The sequence below is a fragment of the Coffea arabica genome, chromosome 1e, assembly GCF_036785885.1.
Source record: "Coffea arabica cultivar ET-39 chromosome 1e, Coffea Arabica ET-39 HiFi, whole genome shotgun sequence".
NCBI classification, from domain to species: domain Eukaryota; kingdom Viridiplantae; phylum Streptophyta; class Magnoliopsida; order Gentianales; family Rubiaceae; genus Coffea; species Coffea arabica.
Window position 1 is genome coordinate 6,912,953 of NC_092311.1, and position 14,615 is coordinate 6,927,567.

Below are 14,615 nucleotides of genomic sequence, written 5' to 3' on the forward strand. Positions count from 1 at the left end.
CAGTGTTGCACCTCAAGGACTGGATCCAGAGGTGGAGTCGATAAATTTGCGTGGTGATCACTCGAGTGATTCGGACCAAAAGGAAGTCACCATGGCAAATGCACGAACATTAAGGGAGTTGGCTGCCCCTAATTTAAATCAGCAACCTTTATGCATTACTTTCCCAAGTTTAAATGATAACATTCCATTTGAACTAAAATCTGGTCTAATTCACCTCTTGCCATCTTTTCATGATCTACCAGGTGAGGAGCCCTACAAGCACTTGCAAGAATTCGACGTCGTTTGCAACAGTATGAAGCCTCCAGGAATTACAGAAGAGCAAATAAAGATGAGAGCTTTCCTCTTCTCTTTGAAGGACTCCGCGAAGGACTGGTTGTACTACGTACCGCCAGGTAGTATCACCACGTGGGACCAACTGAAGAAAAAATTTTTGGACAAGTATTTTTCGGCGTCTCGAGCTGCAAGACTAAGGAAGGAGATATGCGGCATCAAACAACACCCAAGCGAGTCTCTGTATGAGTACTGGGAGAGGTTTAAAAAGTTGTGCATCAAATGCTCTCAGCATCATATAAGTGAGTAACTGTTCATCTAATATTTCTGTGAGGGGCTACTCTTCAGAGACAGAAGCATAATCGATACTACAAGTGGAGGGGTGTTAGTGAACAAGACTCCTCGGGCACCATGGGAGTTGATTGAAGGGATGACTGAGAACTCACAGCAGTTTGGTTCAAGAGAGGACATCCCGACGCGTAAGGTGAATGAGGTAGAAACGTCCTCTATCTAACAACAACTCTCCGAATTGACTTTTTTTGCACAACAACTAGCTGGGGGGAGTACCTCACAAGCCAGAGTATGTGGGGTATGTACTGTCCCGGGACATTCTACGAAGATGTGCCTACTGGTTCAGGAGGAAACTGCAGAACAGGTGGACAGGGCTGGTCACGCGCCCGCACCAAGAAGGCAGTACTACCCGTACTCAAGTACATACAATCCTAGTTGGAGGGACCACCCCAACCTGAGCTATGAAGGGAATAGGCCGTCTAACTTCATGCCAAATAGACAACAAGGGCATCAGCAGCAGTACCAACCTCGCCCACCACCATCCCTTCAAGCTCAAGTCCGTCCATGGAAGAGATGATGAAGCAACTACTTGCGAATCAACAAAAGATAGATTCAGACCTGCAAAGTATGAGAAATCAACTAGGACAGGTGCAATCATTACAAACTCAAGTAAATGAATTGGCCATCACGATCAACAGGTTGGAGTCCCAAGTTTAAGAAAAGCTGCCATCTCAACCTGAGTTGAATCCGAAGAATGTGAGTGCGATGACCCTAAGAAGTGGCAAGGAAGTACAAGAACCCGAACCGGTGATTTCTAAGGACAAGGACGAGGAACAAACTGAGAAAGAGTTGGAAGAGGAGGACAGAGATACCAAAGCTCCAAAGGTAACCCCGGACCCAATCATTACAATTAGGACTAATCCACCTCCCTTTCCTAACAGGTTGGAGAAACTAAAGAAACAGGACAAGGAGAAAGAGGTCCTGGAGATCTTTCGCAAGGTGGAGTCAATATCTCCCTACTGGATGCGATTAAACAAGTACCCATGTATGCGAAATTTTTGAGGGATTTGTGTGTCAACCGAAGGTGGTTGAAAGGAGATGAACGAGTGGTAGTGGGAAAAATGTGTCAACAATTCTACAACGGAAGCTTCCACCGAAATGCGGGGACCCAGGTATATTCACTATTCCCTGTAGGATAGGTAATACCTTGATTGGTAGGGCCATATTAGATTTAGGAGTCTCAATTAATGTCATGCCAAAGTCGATATAAGCTTCTTTGAACTTAGGTCCTTTGAAAGAGATTGGAATAATAATCCAACTGGCTGACCGAATCAATGCATATCCTGACGAGTTGATTGAAGATGTTTTGGTTAAAATTAATGAATTGGTGTTCCCAACTGATTTTTATGTTCTTGACATGGAAGATGAACACTCTCATGACCCGTCACCTTTATTATTAGGTAGACCCTTCTTGAGCACAGCTCGAACCAAAATTGATGTTAATAAGGGCACCCTATCTATGGAATTTAATGGCGATATTGTTCATTTTAACATTTTCGAGACCATGAAATATCCTACAGATTCAAAAGTCAACTCTGTTTTCTCTGTAAATGTTATTGACCTTATGATACAGGAGATTTTTGAAATTGAAGGTAGGGATGAGTTGGAAGTCGCCTTAACCAGGCACTTCGATTCAGAGAAGACCTCTGGAGTAGAGTTGAGTGAAGAATTCAAATGTGTGATTGGATTGTTGCAAACGTTGCCAACCATAAAGATAAGGTAGGGTCTCGCACCTATTATTACACTAGAACCTCACCAAAGGTTACTTCCATCTGTGGTGCAGACGCCCGTCTTAGAGTTGAAACCCCTGCCGACACACCTGAAGTATGCATGCCTGGGTGAGAGGGAGACACTCCCGGTGATCATCTCCGCGAACTTATCAGAGGTTCAAGAAGACAAACTATTTCGAGTGCTGCGTGACAGGTGCCGAACCTGTGCAACAATAATTACTAAAATGTCTTAATTACCATCACAATTAATTATAGAACAAATCCAAGTACTGGAGCAGGGACCCTAGGTGTGCAATGGGTTACTTGATTCACCCTATTCGTGAAGAGTTTGTTTGATCCAATATACTAGATTTTTCTAAAAAAAATATTAATTTTGCGTACAATGGCAAGTAGGGTCGATTCCACAGGGAACGGATAGGAAATTATTTTTTTCCAAGTCAATAGAATAAAATTCGGGGATGATTAATGGGATGGAAATGAAAATAAAATAAATAAAATTCAAAAGATAACTCCACAAGTATAATTTACTAAAAATATCAATTAATGAAATTCTACCCAAACAATCAACTTTCAGGCACGATCCAATTTAAATGATCATCAATGCAGAGATATTCCATTCATCCGTCACTAGGTTGGTTATAGCTATCAACAAGCTCTGACAACCAGTTTTTCCTTACTTTTTCGACAGTCAAGGTACGACCATTGACGGCTTCTCTAATCAGAAAACAACCCTAGGTACGACCGTAGGAATTTAATTATCCAATTGTATTAAAATTAGAAGAACCGAACCCTAATCAATAAACATGCTAAGAGGGTTTATTTAAACTAAATCTTGCATTTTCCCAACATAAAGCCAATTATGGTGGTCGTCACCAGTTGTCAACTAAACGAACAATTACGGATTAAATTTAGTTAACATGACAGTAGGCTATTGAATTAGATTAAATATCCGGCCGTTGATACTCAATTAATAAAATACCTATGAACAATTAATCCAAGAAACGCACGAATAGCAACAAGTTGGAAGAAATAATGAAGATTCGATTAGATCTCATAGATATTATCGACCGTGCCTTCACTTCGATCTTTGGGTAGAGGAGAATACTAGCCGCTCCTCATCGTATCAATTTTTGCGTGATTCGATTGATTCCATCCACACAATTGCCAAAGATTAGTAAAGATGAATTAACGACGGAATCGAGGAGAAAAGCCTCCTTTCACTTTGTTTCATGTTTATATCCATGCAAAAGGTAGAAGCCCAGGTCTCACAAAAGGCAAACGAATCAAAAGGAACAAAAACCGAAGACTCCAAATCGTCTTCCAGGGATAACCACCGAAAACTTCTCCCAACTGCCTAAAACTAGAGCTAAAAGTCAAAAGGAAAAAGACGTCTGGCGCCTGGGAAAAGAAAACTAAAGCTAATGTATCAATTACACGTGAATCTGGCCTTACTCCTATTGGCCGCTCAAGCGCAAGAAAGAAAAACGTCTGACACCAAATTGAAACTCAAGCTATCCTCCAATTGATAAGACGTGAATCTTGCTTCTTAATTGCTGCTGCCGACCCAAGGACCAAAGACGTCTGACCCTCAAAAGTAAAAACTAATCCAATACATAAGCCGTGAATCTGGCTTACCTGTAATTGCTTTGTTGCCGCCGCCAGTAGGAGTCAACAAACGTCTGCAATTTCACTTTCTTTTGGAGCCTGGGCTTTGATTCCATGCGTCTGGTTCACGTGGGCTTGGTTTCCTAGTTAGCCCTGCTGCCACCAATCCCGCGGGTCCGGCTTTAGATGTCCTCTACAATTTCTGGCGTGGGCACGTCATAAAATAAAAAGTCTTCTAAAAATGTGCCTCACGCGATCACTTTTAACACCAACCACCTACAATTTACACAAATATCAAATATGAACAAATTTCAAATTCTTAGCACCATGAGTAGCCAAAATTAGGACAGAATAATAGTGCAAAATGTGCTAAATAACCGCTCTATCAAATCCCCCCACACCTAGACAATGCTTGCCCTCAAGCATTTCGGAGCTCAGAAGCACAATCAAGATAGCAATGATTTCTTAGTCATCTATACTAGCACAAACATCCCGCATTCCCGACAATATTGTCAAAATTAGAACGCACCGGACAGGTGGTAATTCAAAGAAAATGTACGAATACTAGTAACGCTCAAATCAACATCACGGAATGACATTACCATAAACTTGCATATTTATCACACCTCCACCACCCAAAAGTGAACTGAATACATAAATCAAAGGGACTTTGTTAGGGTTGAAATGAGGCTTAGGTAAAAGGCGGGATAGGAAGGTATAGATAGGCGTAGTGTGTCAAGAGAATGTCCTATATCCACCACATAACCACAATGCTTCACCAGAGGAATTCCACAAACAAGACAGTTTCAACTGCTGTACACAATTCACTTCCTTTATTTTGTTTTTTTTTTGGAGGAAGATGTCTTGCAAGGCGTGGGCACGCCCTATAAGACAGAGTCTTCTGACCAGCAGCTTATTGTCGATTTCTCCCCTTTTTGTTCCAGATGCACAACGGTAGCATCATACAGATTCTACTCTAACAACACTTACGACCCCAGATTTATTTGCCTTGCACAAATAATGGAATTCAGACATCTCTTGACAACACATGGGTGAAAAAGAAAGTCTAAAGAGGTTTTGGGTTATTAACATGGCTAACAAACAAACTCAAAGGATAAAAGCTCAAATTGATTTACAATTGGGGAACAAGATAAGTGCACGGTTTTTAGAAAGTTAAAGGAAGTTAAATCCTAAATGCCCTTGTCATTTCAAATGCATCCAATTCAATAAAATGTGGTATCAACATGTATAAAATAGCAAGTTCTAGAATGCTAATACCATATGTGATACCCACTCAATCAAACAAAAATAGAGCAAACAAGAATAATGTGCTCATGCATGGGTCAAAATCTCCCAAAAGTTCCAAGAATGGGTCAAGTCCAGCATATTCAACATTCAACACTATTGTCAAGGAAAAACAAAATGCATAGTTAGTATATATAACCACATACCCGTGCACCTTGATTGTGCAATCCATCATAGCAACATGTTCTAGCAGTTAACAAATGTAGGACTAGGACTAGAGAAGTCAACTAACTACACTTTTTTTTTCTTTTCCTTTTTCTTCATTTTCCTCCTTTTTTTTTGTTTTAAAAGCAAAGAAAAAGGAGATAATAATGGAAGCCATCCCCCCACACCTAATACCTACATTGTCCTCAATGTAGAAAAGATGAATGAAGTATTTGGAGAAAAGGAGAAAAACTTTCCTGACCACCGAGAAGGGGCACCGAAATACTAAGGCGGAGGATGAGACGTGGTGAATCCAATGTGAGCGAAGGAAGCCGTTTGATTCTCTGCCTGAATACGGGCGAAGACCTGTAGCGCTGCAAGACGGCTATCTAATCTCGACACTTGGGTGTTTAGCTCATGAAAGGAATCTTGGAGGTTCTGGTAGTGGGAGTCCCAAACAAGAGGAGTATGATAGGAGGAAGGACCCGCCTGATCCGGACGGGGTGGAGAGTTAGTGGACGGAGCAGTCGGAGGAACCCGGGGCTGTGGCCCGTCCTCGCCCAGAGGCGTAAACTGATAGACATCTCCCACTTTGAAAATAACCCCCATCCACTCCAAGCTGCGCAAATCCAGGAGCTCAATTTTTCGAGCTAGAGCGAAGTTGTGCTCTTGGTCGAGGTCAAGCAATCCCAATCGAATGGCCAAGTGAGTAATGAGCGAGTCCAAAATCAACGGTTTATTGCGCTTTTGAATGACTGATTGCATCTGAGTGGCCACCCAACATCAAAAGTTAACCTGGACTTTGTTTCGCATGCACCAAAGAAAATAAAATTTTGCCTTGGTAAGAGTGCCGAATGAATCCTTCCGTTCCGAGAAATTGTGAGCCAAGAACCTGTGGATGACCTTCAAGACCGGATCCTTCAGATGAGAGGCCTTGGACTGACTCGGATTGTAAAGTTGACGATCCGTGGACCACTCCCTCCAAATGTCAATGTAATCAGTAGAAAACGGTCTGGTGTAGTCACACGTACTGTTAATATATGCTCCGGATGCAATGGTATCCTCACTAACAAATCCCAAAGTTAGATTAAACTTATTAATGGACATACTAAACTGGGTGCCTCTTAATTTGAATTGAATAATCTCCGGCTCATCCAAAGTGATGAATTCATTTTTGATGAACTCGAAGGTGGAGTAAAACTCACAACACAACTCCTCAAACGTAAGGTAGTCAATGATTAGATACTTTTGCCAACCTATTGCTGAGAACAACTGTTTAACTTCTCGTGCAATTTACAAATGATTTAGGGTTGGGGCATGGAAGCACTTACAGGGAGCAAAAGGACGGTGCATCAAGCTATTGAACCGGTCCTGTTGTACCCTTGTGAGGTTAGCGACCGGTTTCCCCCATTCCCCAGGAGACATAGTGCTCTTATTCAGGCTCAAACGAGACCGAATGGGGGGCTGAACCGGGGCTCGCCTCTTACGAGGTTGGGACCCAGATGGCCCGGCAGTTGTTGCCTTCTTTGAAGGCATTCAAAGACCCAGAAATTAATATAAATAAGCACAGAAATAGCTGACAACCACCAAAAAGGGGGCATGGGACCACCGTCACAGATACAATCAACAATCAACCATCAGAGAGCCAATAGCAACAAGGGCGCACAATTACCCCACCAAACAAAGACAGATCGACACAATAATCCTTTACTGGCGTCACTAGGCAACCAATAACTAAGACAAGCAAAATTGAGACCCAAATCAATGAATATATCAGTCAAATATAGCTAACAGAGGGTGAATAACTTGTCAAGTGTACCAAATATCCGATTCACCAGAACCCACAGATATAGCAAATCCCAATCCGAGTCAAAGACAGCAATAAAATTCCAAATGCGAAGACCAATTGACCAAAAATTTAGTAAAATAGGGGTACCACTTTTATTTTCTGGTCCACGCTGAAGGATGCCGTGGTGGTGACGCACGACGAGGGGAAGAGGAGCCCAAGGGTTGCGCGCCGCGACTGGAGCTGCGCTGGTGGAGCTGTACGGTTCGCGCGGTGAAGGTTGGTTGCGGCCGCTACTGTGCGCGGGTCGCATGCACTGAGGCGCGCTGTTCTAGAGGGTCACGCGAGGAGCTGGTGCGCGCTACTGCGGGCTGGCCACGGGCGACTATGGCGCTGGAGGGGCTGTCGCGCGCAGCAAGTGCGCGCTACTCGGGGTCGCGCGTTCTGGAGGCAGGGCGGCCAGGTGCAGCTGGAGCTCTGGGCCCAAGAGGGGGCGCGCTGGTGCGCATGCCATTTGTACGGTGACTGGCAGGAAGATAGCGCGCTGCTCGTGCGCGCGGGTGTTGCTGGAATGCGCTGCTGGGCGTGGCTAGGCACGCGGAGCAGAGTCGCGCCTGCTGGAGCTACGCACGGGCGCGCAAGGCTGGGCACGAGAGGGGGGCGCCACTGCTTTGCAAGTCACGTGCGCAGAGGCGTGCGCGTTGGTTCGCGCACTACGGCCGTGAACGTGGCTCGCGCCTGCTAGGGACTGGGTGCGCGCAGGGCTTGCTGGGCTGGAGCTACTGCTCACGCAAGGGGGCGGCTACTCTCGCAGTGGGTGACCAGATCTGGTGTGTCGCGCGAGGAGGAGGGAGGCGCAGTGCGGCGTTGGGTGCAGCGGTGAAAGGTGGCGGCAGTCTTCACAGGAACAAGAAGAAGACTGCTGAGACGAAGACTAAGGGATAGGTTGGGAACTAGACAAAACCAAACAAAAGAGAAAAAATAGTGGAAAGATAGGGTATGGGTCAAAAAGTCAATTTTTTTTTTACTTTCGTTAGCGGAGAGGTAGAAGGGCGTGGGCACGCCTTGCAGAACATGGTCTTCTGATCATCGCCTCAAGAAGATGTCCAAAAGAGCTTCCATCAACGCGTGGGCATGCCCTGGAGCCGGTAGTCTCCAAGCTGCAGCTCGCATCAGGCATACCCCTTTCAAGGCGTGGGCACGCCTTGAAACCCCTAGTTTTCTGCCCATCACCACAAAAGCAATTAAAATAGAAAAAATACAGCTGAAAAATTGCAAAGTAATGAAGATTGACCACAACTAATTTTATATTCCTTGGGTTGCCTCCCAAGCAGCGTCTTTCTTTAACGTCTTTGGCTAGACATGGGTGACTCTGCAAAGTGTCCACAACGGCGTGCTTTGTGGACATTGCAGAAATGGGTGACCCTATCACTAACTATAGCCTTCAGCATTCTAAAACGGACAAAAATTTTAGATTTAATAAACTCTGCAACCACTCTCGAATCGTTAGTTTGAGTGGCCTTTGCCTCCACCCATTTGGAAACATAATCGACAGCAAGTATAATGTATAGGAAACCAAAGGATGAGGGAAAAGGACCCATGAAATATATACCCCAGACATCGAAAATCTCAACAAATAATATGAGAGTCTGACTCATCTGGTCTCTACGAGAGATATTCCCCACCCTTTGACATTTATCACAAGATTTACAGAATGAATATGCATCTTTAAACAGGGTAGGCCAATAAAAACCACTTTCTAACACTTTACGAGCCGTCCGCTTTGGACCAAAGTGCCCTCCACATGCAAATGAATGACAAAAAGTCAAAATAAAATGAAACTCACCGGCACTTACATACCTTCTTAGCACTTGATCCAAGTATTGCCTCCACAGGTGAGGGTTATCCCAAATATAATGTTTGGCATCATTCTTCAGTTTATCTCCCTTAGCTTTTGGCCAACCTGCAGGAAATTGATTCGTTACCAAAAAATTTACAATGTCGGCATACCATGGTACGAACGAATCAATGGTTAGCAATTGCTCCTCTGGAAATGACTCACTTAATGGCAGATCCTCCTTATTCGTGAGCAACCGACTCAGATGATCAGCTACCAAGTTCTCGACTCCGCTTTTGTCCTTGATCTCTAAGTCGAACTCCTGCAGGAGTAAAATCCACCTGATCAGTCTCGATTTTGCATCCTTCTTCGCCAACAGGTACCTCAAGACTGCATGGTTAGAGAAAACAATTACTTTTGCACCTAATAGATATGACCTAAATTTTTCTAGTGCAAAAACAATGGCTAAGAATTCTTTCTCCGTCGTGGAGTAGTTAAGTTGGGCTCCACTCAATGCCTTTGATGCGTAGTAAATCACGTTTGGCGGTTTTCCAATTCTTTGCCCCAATACGGCCCCTACGGCATAGTCATTTGCGTCGCACATAATTTCAAACGGCCGACTCCAATCTGGGGGTTGAATAATGGGTGGCGATGTCAACGACTCCTTCAATTTATCAAATGCTACTTTGCATTCATGCGTGAAATCAAATGTCATGTCCTTTTGCAGCAACTTGAACAAGGGTGCTCCTATCTTTGAAAAGTCTTTGATAAACCTCCTGTAAAACCCTGCATGGCCCAAAAAAGAACGTACTTCCCGTACACATACGAGGTAATAGAGCAGAAATAAGGTCTATTTTAGCTTTATCTACCTCTATTCCCTTAGCCAACACAACGTGCTCTAAGACAATACCATGTTCGACCATGAAGTGACACTTCTCCTAGTTGAGAACCAAATTCGTTTCTATGTACCGTTTCAGAATTAAAGCTAGATTATCAAGACATTCATCAAAACTATCCCCGTATACGCTAAAATCATCCATGAACACCTCAATTATTTTTTCTACAGACTCTGAGAAAATACTTACCATGCACCGTTGAAAAGTTGTTGGAGTATTACAAAGACCGAAAGGCATCCTACGGTAAGCAAACATACCAAATGGGCAGGTGAATGTGGTCTTTTCCTGGTCCTCTGGTGCTATCGCGATCTGGAAGTACCCTGAAAAACCATCCAAAAAGCAATAGTAAACACGACCAGCCAATCTTTCTATCATTTGGTCAATAAAAGGTAAAGAAAAATGGTCCTTTTTCGTCACGGAATTTAGTCTCCGGTAGTCAATGCACTGACGCCAGCCAGTAGCTTTCCTAACCGGGACCATGTCACCCTCCTAGTTCTCCTCTACAGTCACCCCTGCCTTTTTCGGGACCACTTGAATGGGGCTCACCCAAGGACTGTCTGAGATAGCGAAGATGATCCCCACCTCCAGGAGTTTGAGTATTTCTTTTTTCACAACCTCCATCATTAAGGGGTTCAACCTCCGCTGTGCCTGCCTTACCACTTTTGCATCATTCTCGAGTCTTATCCGGTGCATGCATACCGAAGGGCTTATCCCTTTGATATCTGCTATGCTCAACTCGATTGCCTCTTTATAATCTCTAAGGAGTCGCACCAGTCTTTCCTCTTGACTTGGAGACAGGTGAGCAAAAATGATTATCGGTAGTGTTTCTCGGTCTCCCAGGAACGCGTACTTCAGATGTTTCGCGAGAGGTTTAAGGTCTAACTCTGGTGCCTGCACCACCGATGGCAATAATCTTGTATGAGTTTCTGGCACAAAAAGGGAAGCGAGCCCATAACTTGGATGAATGGTTGGAAGTGAATGTAAAGGTTCAATTGCTCGATGCAACTTATCCCTCATGTCCACATCAGGGGTCACTCCCAACTCGAGATGCTTTGTCAGGGCCACTTCCAATGCGTCTTTACCATCCAACTCGAAAGTTTCCTGTACAAGAAGCTCAATAACAATCAAAGCAAAGACTGAGTTAGAACCCTCTGGATACTTCATCGCCTCAAAAATATTAAAATGTACCCTTTCACCATCAAATTCCATTGATAAAGTACCCTCATTCACATCTATCTTAGTCCTGGCAGTGCTAAGAAACGGTCTACCTAACAAGATAGGCGACGAATTTAACGACTTTTCATCCCCCATGTCCAGGACATAAAAATCTGCAGGAAAGACTAATTCATCTACCTGAACCAAGACATCCTCAACTAGCCCCTCAGGGTAGGCATTAGTGCGGTCGGCTAGTTGGATTATGATGGCCGTCTCTTTTAGTGGCCCTAGATTCAAAGACGTATAAATGGTTTTTGGCATCACATTGATTGACGCCCCTAAATCCAACATGGCCTTCCTGATCGGCGTATTTCCAATCTTACAAGGGATCGTGAACATACTTGGATCCCCAAATTTGGGTGGGAGCTTTCTTTGGAGTATGGCTGATACGCTTTCTCCCATTACTATTCTTTCATCCCCTCTCAACTTTCTCTTATGGGTGCACAGGTCCTTGAGAAATTTCGCGTACTTTGGTACTTGCTTGATTGCTTCCAACAATGGGATGTTGATCTCCACCTTTCTAAATACGTCCAGGATCTCTTTCTCCTTTTTCGCCTTCTTCGTCTTCTCTAACCTGCATGAAAAAGGGGATAAATTAGATTTAAAGGGCACATATGGAGTAAGAGTTACCGCAGGGTTGCCACAGATGCATCCTTCTTCTTCCATCTCCTTTTCATTCTTACTTTTCAGGTTCGTGGCCTTAGGCCCCTCCACCTCTTTGCCACTCCTTAATGTCATGGCACTTACATTTCTGGGGTTTGCCTCAGGCTGCGAAGGCAATTTTCCATAGACGTGGGACTTCAGGCGATTAATGACAGTTGCCATTTGACTCATTCGAGTCTCCATGTCTTTCATGCCTGCTTTGGTGTCCTGTTGAAACTGAGTAGTGCTCGCGACCAAGGACCTAGTCTCTTGCTGGAGTTGAGCAGTGGTCGTGACTAAGGTTCTAGTCTCTTGCTGGAGCTAAGTGGTGATCATTGCCAAACTCTTGACAATTTCCTCCAAAGAACTTTCTGAGCTGGAGGACGAGGATTGAGACTTTTGTTGCCACGGTTGTTGGAATCCTGGTGGACGATTGGAGAATGAATTCTGTGGCCTATTCCCATAGCTGAAATTGGGGTGATCTCTCCAACCCGGATTGTACGTGTTGGAGTATGGATCGTACAGTCTTCGAGGCGCGAGCACGCCTCCAACCATGTTTACTTGTTCAACCCCATCCTCTTGCAACATAGGGTATGAGTCAGTGGGGTGGCCCACATTTGTGCAGATTCCACAGGCCTTTGTTTGATGTATGTTTTCCACAGCTAATTGTCAAACGAAAGATGTCAGCTCCGATATCTGCTGCTGAATGGATGACGTCTCTACCTCGTTGACCCTACGGGTAGGGTTACTCTCATAGAAGCCAAACTGTTGAGAATTCTCTGCCATCGACTCAATGAGTAGCCATGCTTCCCTTGGTGTCTTGTTCGCTAATTCTCCCCCACTTGCAGCATCAATGATACTCCTATCGGACGACTGGAGTCCCTCATAGAAATATTGGATCAATAATTGTTCACTAATTTGATGCTGTGGGCATCTAGTGCACAATTTATTGAACTTTTCCCATTAATCATATAGAGATTCTCCAGGATACTGTTTAATGCTACATATCTCTTTTCTTAGACTTGCAACCCGGGATGCAGGAAAGAATTTTTTCAAAAATTTCTTCTTAAGTTGGGCCCAGGTTCTGATACTACCTGCAGGTAGGTAGTATAACCAATCCTTTGCTGCATCCTTAAGGGAGAAAGAAAAGGCCCTGAGTTTTATCTGATCCTCAGTAATTCCTGGAGGCTTCATACTGGAGCATAGCACATCGAACTCTTGGATGTGTTTATGGGGCTCCTCACCTGAGAGGCCATGAAACATGGGTAATAGGTGAATTAGCCCTGACTTCAATTCGAATGAGGTATTTTCAGCCAATGTTGGAAATGTGATGCACAAAGACTGTTAGGGCAATTCTGGAGCAGCCAACTCCCCTTTAGTGTTCTTGCATTCGCCATAGGGGTGTCCTCTTGGCCTTGGTCTCTTGAACTATCACCACTTGAATTTGTTGATTCGATTTCTGGATCTAGTTCCTGAAAAGCTATGTTGGATGGCTCCTCTCTGAGTTGCCTAGTCTCTTTCCTAGTTCGGCGTTCAGTCTTCTCTACCTCCGGATCGAAAATCAATTCACCTGTACGAGAAGACCGAGGCATAAACTAGAAAAAATGCCAGACAAATTCGATGAAAATGACTTAGAAAGAAGCAAAATTAACCAAAACACCGCTCCCCTGCAACGGCGCCAAAAATTGACAGGTGCCGAATCTGTGCAATAATAATTACTAAAAAGTCCTAATTACCACCACAATTAATTATAGAACAAATCCAAGTACTGGAGCAGGGATTCTAGGTGTGCAATGGGTTACTTGATTCACCCTGTTCCCGAAGAGTTTGCTTGATCCAATATACCAGATTTGTCTAAAAAAAATATTAATTTTGCGTACAATGGCAAATAGGGCCGATTCCACAGGGAACGGATAGGAAATTATTTCTTTCCAAGTCAATAGAATAAAATTGGGGGATGATTAATGGGATGAAAATGAAAATAAAATAAATAAAATTTAAAAGATAACTCCACAAGTACAATTTACTAAAAATAGCAATTAATGAAATTCTACCTAAAGGATCAACTTTTCAGGTACGATCCAATTTAAATGATCATCAATGCAGAGATATTCCATTCATCCGTCATTAGGTTGGTTATAGCTATCAACAAGCTCTGACAACCAGTTCTTCCTTACTTTTTCGGCAGTCAATGTACGACCATTGACTGCTTCTCTAACCAGAAAACAACTCTAGGTACGACCGTAGGAATTTAATTATCCAGTTGCATTAAAGTTAGAAAAATCCAATCCTAATCAACAAACACGCTAAGAGGGTTTATTTAAACTAGATCATGCATTTCCCCAACATAAAGCCAATTATGGTGGTCGTCACCAATTGTCAACTAAACGAACAATTACAGATTCAATTTAGTTAACATGACAGTAGGCTATTGAATTAGATTAAATATCCGGCCATTGATACTCAATTAATAAAATATCCATGAACAATTAATCCAGGAAACGCACGAATAGCAACAAGTTGGAAGAAATAATGAAGATTCGATTAGATCTCACAGATATTATGGACCGCGCCTTCACGTCGACCTTTGGGTAGAGGAGAAAACTAGCCGCTCCTCATCGTATCAATTTTTGTGTGATTCGATTGATTCCATCCACACAATTGTCAAAGATTAGTAAAGATGAATTAATGACGGAATCGAGGAGAAAAGCCTCCTTTCACTTTGTTTCGTGTTTATATCCAAGCAAAAGGTAGAAGCCCAGGTCTCACAAAAGGCATACGAATCAAAAGGAACAAAAACCAAAGACTCCAAATCGTCTTCAAGGGATAACCAC

General features: G+C 43.5%; 1 protein-coding gene and 2 non-coding genes across 3 annotated transcripts; 1 reads left to right on the top strand and 2 right to left on the bottom strand.

Moving 5' to 3' along the window:
- Positions 1 to 463: 463 nt before the first annotated feature.
- On the bottom strand, positions 464 to 570 carry LOC113719304 (small nucleolar RNA R71). Its single transcript, XR_003454827.2, has one exon. It is a non-coding gene; the product is annotated as a small nucleolar RNA R71 (small nucleolar RNA).
- A 9,843-nt stretch (positions 571 to 10,413) lies between these two features.
- Positions 10,414 to 11,985, bottom strand: LOC113690876 (uncharacterized). Its single transcript, XM_027208987.1, has one exon. It carries the CDS (start codon positions 11,983 to 11,985, stop codon positions 10,414 to 10,416), a length of 1,572 nt encoding a protein of 523 aa, XP_027064788.1.
- A 712-nt stretch (positions 11,986 to 12,697) lies between these two features.
- Positions 12,698 to 12,804, top strand: LOC140021703 (small nucleolar RNA R71). The gene has a single exon (XR_011825615.1). It is a non-coding gene; the product is annotated as a small nucleolar RNA R71 (small nucleolar RNA).
- Positions 12,805 to 14,615: the final 1,811 nt, after the last annotated feature.

Coding starts and splice junctions, on each gene's coding strand:
- LOC113690876 (XM_027208987.1), bottom strand. CDS start 11,985: ATGGAGACTCGAATGAGTCAAATGGCAACTGTCATTAATCGCCTGAAG.